Below are 12548 nucleotides of genomic sequence, written 5' to 3' on the forward strand. Positions count from 1 at the left end.
AAAGGATTTCTATTAGCCTTAGTGGCCTCATAAGCAACACATAAATCAAATGTAAACGAGATAAGGATCAGCTGAAGTGCTTTCTGCAGAATGGCTTAGATCCGTGCTTCCTGAATATAGGGTTTCTGCAAAAAGGCAACACAACCTCTCACTACTTATCCATTTATTCAGCCTGATTATGTGCTGGAAAATCCACATCAAAAAATGTATGAAAGAACATTTCAGTAAGCTACTGTAGGCCATATGTGGCTGTAAAGATTAAAAGCACGTAGGAATAACCAAAGCGAGGCTGGGAGGGTTTTTTTTATGATTATGACGGCTTGACTTTATCCCGGAGACACTTTGGGGTCAGTGTATTTGAGGATAAGATCTCTGCCTGTATCAGGCCAATTACTGAGGTTTACAAACACAAGCAGCAGTTATAGCTGGTCTTAAATGTACATGGAGCTGGGAAGACCAAGGAGAGGAAAGGTCCCACATGCTGCATTAGTTGGCACTTCTGTTTCACACTGTGAGAACTGAAAGAATCAAGTGATGCATGGCCAATATGCCTGAAGGGCATCATTTTAGATGAAGTTTCAGAATAAGTAGTGCATGTATAAGTTGGTTATTTTGAAAATTCTTGCTGCACTTATTTGGTTTAGACATGCATTAGACTAGATGTCGCTTACATTAGTGGGAGGGAAGCACGCATGTATTTACACTGACACGTGTGTGTGTGTGTGTGTTTTTTTTTCTGGTAGAAAGTGTAGTAGATCTGTGCGATACTGAAGAAGTAAACAGTGCCCGTTGAGGTACCAGTTGAGGTGTGCCTTCTCCTCCCAGTTTTGAGGTTTGAGGTGCTCCTCATAACCAAAACAAGCTGAGAAACATTGCATTAAAAAAAAACAGGGCACACGCCCAGAACCGCAAACACATAAACACAGATCTGAAACATATGATCTCATATGGAGAGAGGGGCATGTTCAGGGGCACACCCAAATCTGTCGCTGCTGCACAGCTCTGCCATCTCACACATGGGACTTCCCTTCAGCTGATGTGCCACCACTAGTTTCAGTTTAGGGACTGAAGTGATTTAGGTTTAAAACTGTGCCACTTTTTGTTTTTTGTTTTTTTTGGGGGGGAGGGGGCTTTGAGAAAGTGTCACTTGCACGAAGACTAGCAGGATATCAGCAGATGTTGTTTATCCTGAAAAGTACAAGCTTTAAATGCTAAATTCTGCTACACACATGTTCTAAAAAAGGGCAAATATTAAGATGGTCTTGTCTTTGTTTCTCACTTCCTTAATCAGTTTCAAAAGGACCCATATATGCTCTGTCTTTAATGTTCCACTGTATCCCTTCAGCAGTATAGCTTTAGCAATAGTAATAGCTGTGATTTATTATCAGTGCTATGGGAAGATTGTTACAGAAACACTGCAAGCAATAAAAAACAGAACCAATGACAAACATGTGTTACACAAACAGCATGTACAGTTCATGCCGGTACAGAGTAGACAGGTTATTATGTTGTTATGATAGGTTATGATGATGTTAATTCCATGAATTGATCACACCAGGAAGAAATGAATAGGTGAAACCGCAGATGTTCTTGGAAGAAGAAAGCTAACAGTGTCTGCATTGAATCAAAACATCATAATACTTGTTGAGGATTTTCAAACATCCTCTCCCATTAAACAGCAAACATATTGATTAAACATGCATGATCCTGGATCACGACATCGCTCTGCACTTCAGCATGCACAAACAGTTTGTAGGTAAACCAACTCTTAGCCAAGAAGATGAAGGAGAGAAAACGAATTCACCCAAGAGACAAAGAAGGGAGAGAGAATTAAAAACAGAAACTTAAGCTCTCTGGGCCTTTTTCTTCCCTCCAGGCATTTTGTGGCTTGTGAAAAAATGTGCTGTATATTTGAAGTGTTGGGTCACGTGACAAAGGAAGGCTTTATGAATCAGAGAGTATAATTATTTCTTAGTGAGTGAGAGAGTGAGTGTGTGCCTGTCTTTGGGGAGTGAAAGAGTGATTTTAAGAGGTAGAGACTGGGAGAGAGGAGGAGGAGGAGTGCAAGAGGGGGAGTGAGAGAGAGAGAGAGAGAGAGAGAGAGAGAGAGAGAGAGGCTCATTGCAGCTCTGTCTTTGCTGTCAGAAGGACTCTGATGAACGTACACACATCTTTTCTCCTTTTTCCTTGGCTAGCTCCGCTCATCAGACCGTTCCATCAGGTCCTCGATCTGTCCGTCTGCCTCATCAACGCGAGAACTTGGTGAGTCATTTGAACTTAAGTAGTATCGAAGCAGTAACTTTAGTCATTGTTTGCCTTCCTCTTCTCTATTCACTCTGTGTTAACAGACAGAGAAAGAAAGAGAGAGACTGTGTTTTTTGGGAATGGGTCGACAGTTTTAATTGAAGTCAGAGACCGAGTGTGCAGAGACACTTGAGAGACTTCAAGACAATTAATCATTGTTTTCCCGAAATCCGACCCGACGTCCATGTGTAAACACTAAAATGTCCTGGCGCACATGTTTGTTGCATGCAGGGTTTTTAGTGTGTTTTCTTCTCTCTACTTCACAATTGTGAGACAGAGTTTATATGAAAACATACTTAAACGTGTGTGTGTGTGTGTGTGTGTGTGTGTGTGTGTGTTTGTGTGTATGTGTGTGTGTGTGTGTGTGTGTGTGTGTGTGTGTGTGTGTGTGTGTGTGTCTGTGTGTGCACATCTGTGCTTATTAATGAGAGTTTGAAGTGTTACCCAGTTGCCTGTGGAGCTCTTTATTATTAGCATATGTGTGTTAGTGTGCACACGCTTGCATGTGCGTGTTTGATGTGTATGAATGTGTACTCATCAGAGGCGTCACCAGTCCCTGACCTGTTTTTTTTTAATATTTTTATATAACATGCATATGAAGACTTGGAATAGAGAAGCATTGTTTTCCACACTTCATACAGCACAGACTAATTCCTGTGGAGTGAGGTGTGTCTGCAGCTCTGGTCTTAGTTTACATGAAAGTTTATTCATTGTGTTCCCATAGTTAGCAACTTGTCAGTGAAGATTATTTATTGATGCTGGCATATGTGCTAGGTTAACAGGTTCCACTTGTTACAGCCATGTGGAACACTGTGCATTTAGCGCAATGTGATTTGGATATCAGATAAAGATCAAGCACCTGATGTCAGACTGTAGCTTTCCACAGTGCTTTGGTTTATTGCTCCAGCAGTGACTGGCCAGTAGGTAAAGGGCTACAGCTGGACTCCTTTGGCTTTGCACCTGCTGTCCACTGCTTATTTCCCCTGGTGGACTTGACATAAGTGTGAGGGACAGTTTGATTGAAGTGAATAGGAAAAAAAAAAAGAAAAAACACCCACACAGCTGAGTGAGGACTGGTGATATCTGTGAAGCCCTCTGCTGTCATCTGGTCTTTGAGTTTGACACTGAGTCTGTCACATCTGGAGGGGAAGAAACGGAGCTCATCCCTCTCCTTGGTGAGCCACCCTCGGGTCTTTTTCGAGGACGAGGTTGTCCATACAGAGCAGCTTTACCTTCATGGTGTTCAGTCACAGCATATTGTTCATGTTTTCAGTGACAGTTTGGAATCAATTATTATCTGCATTTGCTGTTTTATGGCCAAGATGTGTGCATCATTACCCATGAACCCTGCTCTTGTGGTCACAAGCGTGTTGTGTAACAGCCTCACCCGCCTCCCCAAAAACATCTCCCTTTTTTTTGTCCTAAACATTCACACATGAAACAACTCTCCTGCTTGAAAATTCTTTAGTCAGTGCTCACATACTCTCTATTAAATAAAGCTACGTTGAAACAGAATAATAAAGAGTTAATTTTTCTTGCAGTGAAACAGTGTGATTAGTGGTAGTTTTCCAATCTTACAGTAAATGACCTCAATTTAGACATGTCTGCTTGGGCCAAAAGGTTAAATGTCATTAAAGAAATCAGATAAAATCAGACAAAACAGAGGCTATAGAAACAACAATAATTTGTTACTTGGACTTTACAAGCGTTTCTTTATTTAGACTAAAAAAAGCAGAACTTGGTGCCCTGTGTGCTGAATTTTCAGGTGGAGCCACTGAAACAACAGCTGATTCATAAAAGCTTCTGTGTTGCAAAATCTTCTCTCTTTGTGACATGACTTTGAGCCGTAAATCTGGGAGTTGTTGATACCTGTCGTTTTCTGGAATTTCTATAGCAATTAAGGCCAAGTGGTGGGGAGGAGTTACACAGGTGGTTTTAGGGGAATCGAGGGGCTCTCTGCTGCCACACTATAATTAACAAGGAAACTATCTCCACTCCATTTCCTATGTCTATTTTTGCAGGTGTGCTGCTCTGATTGTGAGGATTTACATTTTCAGTCTGCCTCTGAGCCCTCATTAAAAGATCTTTTGGCACAAAGCTGGGCTTGAATGTGAGTTGTTTTCCATGTTGCGCTTGCATGTGTGTGTGTGTTTGGGCCTGCTTATGTCTGAGTGCTGCTTTGACTCCCGAGGCTAAAAGTGGTGGTGGTGAAACCCATCCATTATGTATCTCTTTATACAGAGAAAGGATTGTTTTCTCTCTGAGTTGAGGAAGAGAAACACCTTCATAGCTGCCTGTGAGACTCATCAACAGTTCCTCTTTCAGTAATTTCTTCACAAGACATGTGAGAAATGCCAGCTCTGCCCTTCGCTTCACTAGAAAAGTAGCCATCACGATGTTGCCACTTCAGACTTGCAGCTCTTGCTTTATTTCCTGTCTCTCTCTGGCTCTCTCTTTATTTCTCAAAACATCTTACCATCATCTGGCTTGGCCTTTTCCTGTTGTGGTGTGTTTTCTAACTCTGCTGGACCCACTGCTGGAGTCTCCATGTTGAGTATTCCAAAGAGCTCTACCACATCATGGAAACAACAAGCTGTCAGGATGACTTCATCATGTCACAAAGTGTTTTATGTCTTAGTGTTAGTTCTCACTCTTTCCATACTTCTCTCCACCACTGCAAGTGAATGCAGCTTGTTATTGACATGATGTCTAAACAAAAAAAGAGCGCGGGAGAGAACAACATAACAGGAATTAAAGTTTAAAGATTGCGTAAAGGCACTCCCCAGTGGCACTCCCCTAAAACAATACGTCTATAAGTGACAAACGATTACACAGAGGTACTACTCTGGATTGTTGCTGTAAGCAAATACGTGTTTGTGTGATGCCAAGAGCAGGCAGATGTCAAACAAGTTTTAAGTGATGGTATGCAGATCTGTTTGGAGACACTGAACCGTCTGTCACTATATGTCTCTCTCAGAGCCATTAACCAGCCACTTGTTGAAAGACCGGGAGCTGTCAGCTTTGCATCAGATAATAGTGTTGAGGATATTGTTTTCACAGCCAAATACTGCTGACGCCAGCGACAAGATCAGATAATGCTCTCATGATCCCATTTCAATATGAACATTTGAATTTTTTTTATTTTTTTCTCTGTCAGTCCTGAATCCATAAACAGTTTAGCAGATTCTGATAGCTCTGCGTTTGCATATTAAGCAGTGATGATGACAATAAATGTTAATTTAGCTCCAAGCTGATGGAAAAGCCATTCACTTGGGACTCGGGCTGTAAAATCATTGATTTGACTGTTGTGGTAGCATGACTTTATCCATGACCCAAAACTTAAACATAACCCTCTCTGCTTCAAGTCGTTTCCTTCACAAAGTCACTGAACATTAATCATTTGATGATGTTGACAATTGGAAGTCAGTGCCTGGAAGACATGCAAGGTTTTCTCTCAAAAAATGAACAGGAGTGAGCAAGTCAGAGGTGGAAAAAGGGTGAGAGGACTCAATGGTTCTGCCAAGCTTTTCCTGTCAGGATACATGGTACACTTCATTTATCTCGAGGCTGTGACTTTACAGTTCAACCTTTTTGAGTAAAGGTTTTGACTTGCTGCTCTGCCCGGGCTGATTGACACATATTTTTATTTCACCTTGCAGGAAATTTCTAAAAAGAAATTGCACATTGTGGTCTTCTGTTGAGCTCAGGAAACTCAACAAAAAACGGTGGACTCACCCAGAAAAGTGAAACAAATAGAAGTCTCTGAAGAGGTCGTAAAAAAAAAAGAAGTTTGACTTCAAAGGCAAATATCCACAAAGACAAACATACAATTATAACTCAGTGCAACATCACGCACAGTTACTGTAAATTCTTTTGTGTTTTCCTTGACTGGGATAAGAAATGTCCTCCGGTAAACAAACCAGAGCAGCTACGGCACCCAGAGTCCCGCTCTTGTGCGCCGAGTAATCACCTGTGGTTTCTTGTGCTGACTAAAAAAAAAAAACCCACCCCAGTGCCTTTCTTGGTTGTATAGTGCCGTGCTTCCTGAGATGCAGTGATTTATTTGTTATGTTTGACTGCAGTTCTTAATGCCTGAGGGGCCTTGCTCCGTCACAACATTTAAGGCACAATTGTTGTTTTGCACACAGAGGATTTGATACCCTTTGTTTGACAGACATTCAATCTGTGGGAACTGTTCTCTCTCTCTCTCTCTCTTTCTTTTTTCTTTTTTTTTTTTTTTTACTCTTGCCTGGTTCTCTGTTCTGCTCCGTCTTTTTGTTGAAACTCAAACTCTTCAGCAAACAAGGGAATCTCATTCTCTCGGAGCGTGCCTCGTCTTGTAGCGCTGTCTCCAAAATCGCTGCCTTGATTGATTTCATTTCATTTGCTACACGGCGTCCTGTCCTGATAAAAATCAATGGATTATCTCAAGTGTAACCAATGAGTCTGCTCTAACATGATGAACTACTGTGAGGTCTGACACTCCGGCGTTTACAGAAACAACCAAAGTAAATTTATACTGCCACAGAGTGCACCTCTTAGGCAATGATGGAAAGTCCCAGCAGCAGCAGCAGCAGCAGCAGCCGTGAACCCACCCATAGCTGGCCCTGGTGCTCCTCGCCTGCCTGGCCGCCTGCTGCCTCCTGTGTGCCCCCCAGGCTCAGGGGAAGTGGGGAGGCCCTCTATGCCCATTTGGCCCTGACTAACAGGGGATGAGGTCACTCCAAATTCCCCTTATCCCCTTATAGCCCCAGACGGGCTGGCGAAGTGAGCCTACCACAGGACCCAACATAAAACATAAATGGCTCTGTAAAAAGCTGCTGGGCTGATGTGACTCATTAAAAAACACTGGCGCCAACTCTTTTATTAATTCATTATTGTGTTTGGGAAGAGTAAGGTTACTGGGTTCTACTCTAAATGCCTGTGTTTCTACTTCCATTGTTTCTTTCGTTCTCTCTTTCCTAGTTTTTTTCTGTGTTTCTGTGTTTTACGACATGTACGTGAAAACAGCGACATGGGTTTTCTGTGCTGAGGTATGACCCTCAGCTCGGTCTGAAGCTCATTTTAAGTTTCATTTTCGCATTGATATACTGTTGTTTCCAGCTGTGGCAATACAAAAGTCACATGAATAGAGCCCGGCAATGATTTCTCCCTTTGCTCACACACCTTCATTTTTCTCTTTATCCTTCTCTTTTCTCTCAGCACTCGCAGACAGATTGTGCTGCCTTTATGGGGCCTGGTTTGAGTTCATGAGGCAGATACCCAAACGGGCAGACGCTGGCCAAGTACATACTCATAATACACACTCGACTCAAAACACGCACGCACGCACACATTATGAGTATGTGCGTTGCTGGCAGTTTTGTTTTTCCACTCTGTACCTCTTCTCCCATTAGGGCCACTGTGAAATCTGTAGTGATGTTTTTGAGCGTTAGCCACACTGTGGAACTGCTGCTTGGGGTCATGGTACAAGTTGTATAAGCAGTGGAAGGATGGAGATGGGGTGCGGGTGGGGGAGTTGGGTATAGGGATATGATTATAGAGTGGAGATGTGAGGTGGGTCAGAAAAAAAGGGGATGAGGGAGGGAGGGAGGAGGGGGGGGGGATCAAAGGTATAGCATGGCTGCAGAGGAGAAGGCTGGAAAGGTGAAAGAAAGCAAGAGATACAGAGAGAAAGGAGGTAAGGAAAAGAAAGATGGCAGTACGGCTGTGCTGGCAGGATGGGGGTGGGTGCCTATCGGCGGCTGCTCCTTCCTGAAACGTGGCCACCCGAGCCTGCCTGAGCCCTGGATGCACATGTGGAACAGTTTACTGTAATGGAACTCTAAATTAGTGGTGGTTTGAAGCTGCCTGCAGCAGTAGGGTGTAATTAACTGGCTCTGTTGAAAGAGAAAGAGCCAGAAAGAGAGGCAGGGAGGGAGCCAGAGCCCTGGAAAAGGCAAGGGGTGAGAGAGGTGTGTGTGTGTGTGTGTGTGTGTGTGCGCATGTGTGTGTTAGTGGGTGCTCTCACACATGTGTGGTGTAGTTTTTTTTTTTTTGCAGTGCTTGATTGCATGTGTGTGCGTTTTCAGACTGTGCGGTGCATATGTGTGCATCTTGGAAAGCTCTCCCTCTTTTTCCCCGGGCACGGCGCCACCTCTTAGTGCCCCCCAGTGCCCAGACCCTGTCACTGTTACTCTGTACTTTTTCGCACAGTTCAGCAGTTCACCGGTTCAGCGTTAGATCTTTTTTTTTTTTTTTTTTCTTCCTCCCCTCATTTCTTTGTTTATACCGAATTCATTACCAAGATTTTTTCCCTGTATTTTCTCCCAGATTCACAAGCCACAGCAGTTCCAAATTCCTTGGCTCTGCTCTTTTTCAAAGCCACATTTAAAAAACAAGCTGATCACACCACCCACTCATGAAATCACGCTAGGGAAGCGAAAGGCAAAAAGAAAACATGAAAAAGAAAATGGGAGGCTTTACCGGGTTTTTTCTCCACCCCCACTCTTGTATTAACAGTCAACAGTGGGGCATAACTGCAGCCTTGTCCACACTTGAGCCTGACTTGTCTATGCCTACTGTGTGGAGTCAAAGTGACGAGCCGGCTGCAGGAGGTTAGAGCCAAAATGACTCTGTGGGATGAGAGCCTGACCTCAAGAGAAGATAGTTGGAAGTGACAGCAGCAGTTAGCAATCAGTGGATCTCATTTTCCCTACCCCTACCCCCTACCCCCATCACCCCCACCCCCCTCCACCCCCTCCTCTCTTCAAGCTGCTCTGGACCCCGTGTCTGGGCCTCTGGTCCTGGGGGAAAGAGACAGAGAGGCAGGCTGCTGTGCTAGGCTGGCAGCAGGAACAGAGGAGCTCTTTATAGTAGAGTTCTGGTGATTTAAATCATATGGCATAGCCTGGAATCACTGTAGAAGTCTGGAAGCTCTTCAAAACTGCAGGAACAAGAGCTCTCTCTCTTTTTCTCGCTCTCTTTTTTTCCCCTCCCTCCCTCCCTCCCGCTCTTCCCTGTTATAACTTTTTCCAAACTTCTTTCTTATTTTCTTTTCCCCTCGCCCAGTCCCAGTTTTTCTGGCTTTTCCTCTCACAGCTCACTCATTCTTTTTCTCTCACGTCTTTATCTGTTTTGGTTCACGCCGTCCCGTCCTTCCCTACTTCCTTCTTCCTTCCCATTCTCTCATACCTGTTGGTATGAAGTTTGCACATCCTTCTTACAACTGTGGATAAACTAGTCGCTGTCCCAGTACACACACAGATGGGCTCAGAGTTGACGTGAGGTGAAATGTGTTTTTGGAATCCGTGGAGAATCTCAACACAAACCACTCATTCTATCGTTATGCTCATTCAGAAACACATATCCTAATGTTTTATGCGCTGAATGTATTAGTAATCAATAACACATTTCTCTGCTTTCTCTCTCGCAGAACATTGAACTGGATGACTCTTCCTAAGTGGAGTACGACCTTCCCTCGCTAAATCAAAGGCCCAGTCATCGCTGCTCCACTCCCCACCCACTTGGATTTCCAGGTGTTGTGAAAGCCATCACTTTCACCTAGTGACCCGCTACGGACCCCCGGGGGGCTCTGTCGCCATGGCTACCAACAGGGAACAGCAGGTGGGTCACATGACTGGCTTCCCACCTGCTGTCTACCCCTTCGCCTTCAACTCCATGAGAAGCCACTCCCCCTTCGACCTGCTGGCCAACAGCAGCCTGTTTGGGAGATTCGGTGCTGACCTGCCCAAAGAGATGGCCGCTCTCTGTGAGTAATTTTCATCACAGTTTGACTCTCTCTCCTTCTCATGTATCTTTTTCCGTTTCAGCTCAAACTACATACATGGCCCATATACCGTCCTTGTAGTCAGGTCACATTAAACAACTTGGACTTGAGCTGGAGGGAGGAAAATATGGCTACTTAAATTGCACTTAATTATGTGTAATTTTGTGGATGTGGAAAACTTAAGGTCCTGTTTTGTGATATAGGATGAAAAGATGAAAAAAAAATCCCCAAAAGAAACCGTGAGGAATAAGTCCACTTTCATCAATACAATGATTACTCTGCTGCTGTGGTTTCCTTATAGATGCTTGTAGATGGTGTGGTCATGACCACAAACTCTGACTGCACTGGTCTGTGTGTGTGTGTGTGTGTGTGTGTGTGTGTGTGTGTGTGTGTGTGTGTGTGTGTGTGTGTGTGTGTGTGTGTGTGTGTGTGTGTGTGTGTGTGTGTGTGTGTGTGTGTGTGTGTGTGTGTGTGTGTGTGTGTGTGTGTGTGTGTGTGTGTGTGTGTGCGTGTGTGTGTGTCTCACTGAGCTTTCGTGCGGCAGGCAACCCACAAGTCTGCAATTAGAGACAAAACAACATTCCTTCAGTGTGAGGTGATGAGCGCTCTGAGCATCAACAAATATTTGAAAATAGGTGCAATTGCCATTTGAAGATCCATCTTGCTGTGTTTTTTTCCCCTGAATGAACCTACTACATAATGTTTTTGTGGGAAGGATTGGGAAACTGAATGCACAATTTAAATAACACATGGCCCTGTCGTTTGAGATTTGTAGTTGCACGCTTGACCACAGGGGGCGCTGTTGTACTCTGAAGGCCCGGGATGGGATGATGTATGGAGCATTAAACACAAAGAGGAGATTGTTGGCAATCCTGAGTGTTTTTCTGTCATGGAAAAACTGGGCAGATTACACAAACGCCGCCGACAGACATTGCTCATTGTTGGAAACACCTACTTGTTTCAAAAACACTTTTTTTTTTAATCGGCATCAGGATTCTAGGAAAATGGATGAAAAGACACTGCTGTATAATTAGTTGCTGAGGATGTGAGTGTGAGAGAGAAAGGAGGGTGCACGTTCACTTTGTTGCTGTTACTGCATGAGGTAAAGGTAAAGGCAGGAGAAATCCTATCTGGGTGCAGTGCAAAAGGGTCGGCTGGTGGTGGGTGGTAGGTGGTGGAGGGGCTATAATGGGTGTGGGTGGCAACAGCTGAGTGCAGAGCTCAACCCCCCCCCCCAGACACACACACACACACACACACACACCAACCACCACCCCCCTGTGCGTGCAGTCCCCTACCACAGCATGCCTGAGCACCTCTCCAGCCTTTCAGACGTCAATCACTACCTCACCCCCCTCACCCACCAGCCACCCATCCTCACCCTACCCCCCCTCTTTTTTTTTTTCTTTTTTTTTGCTGCTTCTGCTGCTGCTGCTGCCCACCTAATCCTTAAGGTATTTTCACAGAACCAAAGCAAAAGAGAGAGAGAGAGGGAGAGAGAGAGAGAGAGAGCACCTGGGGGTAATGTCCTAGTGTGGTGGAATCCAAGAACACACCCTGCTAGGAAAACACACAGATGCAAACACACCACCAGAGACACTCTTCCCACTCTTTTTCTCTGTCTCTGTCTTTTCTTTTCTCTCTCTCTCTCTCTCTCTCTCACACTCACACACACACACACACACACACACACACACACACACACACACACACACACACACACACAGCACTTCTTTCATCGAAAAACTAGAAACATACCCCATGACGCAGAGTGAAATCCCACCGCACTGACAGATGGATTCTTTTTGGTTTTTGCACTGGCATGAGTTAAAACAAAAACAAGTATCAAAGCACAAACATACGCAGGCAACCACATGCACTGGGCCTTCATACATGACTGCTTGCACTGACACATCCACGCTGGCAGTAGTATCGTTCACGAGGGTTAAAGACTGCAGTTATTTGGTTTAAGCTTGGTCTTAGAGCTCAAACAAGGCCGGGGTCAAAGATTAAGTCGGGATTATTGTGACAATTGACTACAACTCGGCTTTGTGTGTGGAGATGGACATTTTCTCATTTGTACTTCTATATTAGTGTCAGTATGGAGGTGTGTTATATATTATTAGAATCAATAGAAACATTATTAGGAACGAATGCAATGCACTTCTACCAGACATATTGAGCAACAAAAGTATTTTTTATTTGTACTGAATGGAATGTCTAGGGAATCATCCAATTAATAGTTTCATTATCAATCAATTGTTGAACTAAAAAATGGCTGCTTTGTTTGACCAAAACTAACACATTTGGTTGAAAAAAGACAGAGCAATAATTGAAAACAGTAAAAGTTTATAATTTACCTCTTGACTCATAGATAATAAACTAGCTGTCAGTGGAATCACTTATTAATTAACCAACTAATTGACTAATTATTTAAGTGCTACGTGTGTCATTCACGCCCTTAAATTGCAACTGC

At 43.9% G+C, this 12548-nt stretch overlaps 1 protein-coding gene across 2 annotated transcripts in view; it reads left to right on the forward strand.

Annotated features, from left to right (window-relative positions):
* rarga (retinoic acid receptor gamma a) overlaps nucleotides 1-12548 on the forward strand; it is a 45189-nt gene that overhangs the window by 3644 nt on the left and 28997 nt on the right. Inside the window, exons 3-4 of one of the 2 annotated variants that reach the window (XM_085782025.1) lie at nucleotides 2196-2262; nucleotides 9719-10054. In XM_085782025.1, the coding sequence (XP_085638151.1) occupies nucleotides 9886-10054 (169 nt within the window). In that variant the 5' untranslated portion in view covers nucleotides 2196-2262; nucleotides 9719-9885. The remainder of the gene's footprint in view (nucleotides 1-2195; nucleotides 2263-9718; nucleotides 10055-12548) is intronic. The other variant, XM_085782026.1, reaches the window with a different exon arrangement.

Source organism: Trachurus japonicus, chromosome 7, assembly GCF_045865225.1.
Source record: "Trachurus japonicus isolate A0001 chromosome 7, Traja_1.0".
NCBI classification, from domain to species: Eukaryota; Metazoa; Chordata; class Actinopteri; order Carangiformes; family Carangidae; genus Trachurus; species Trachurus japonicus.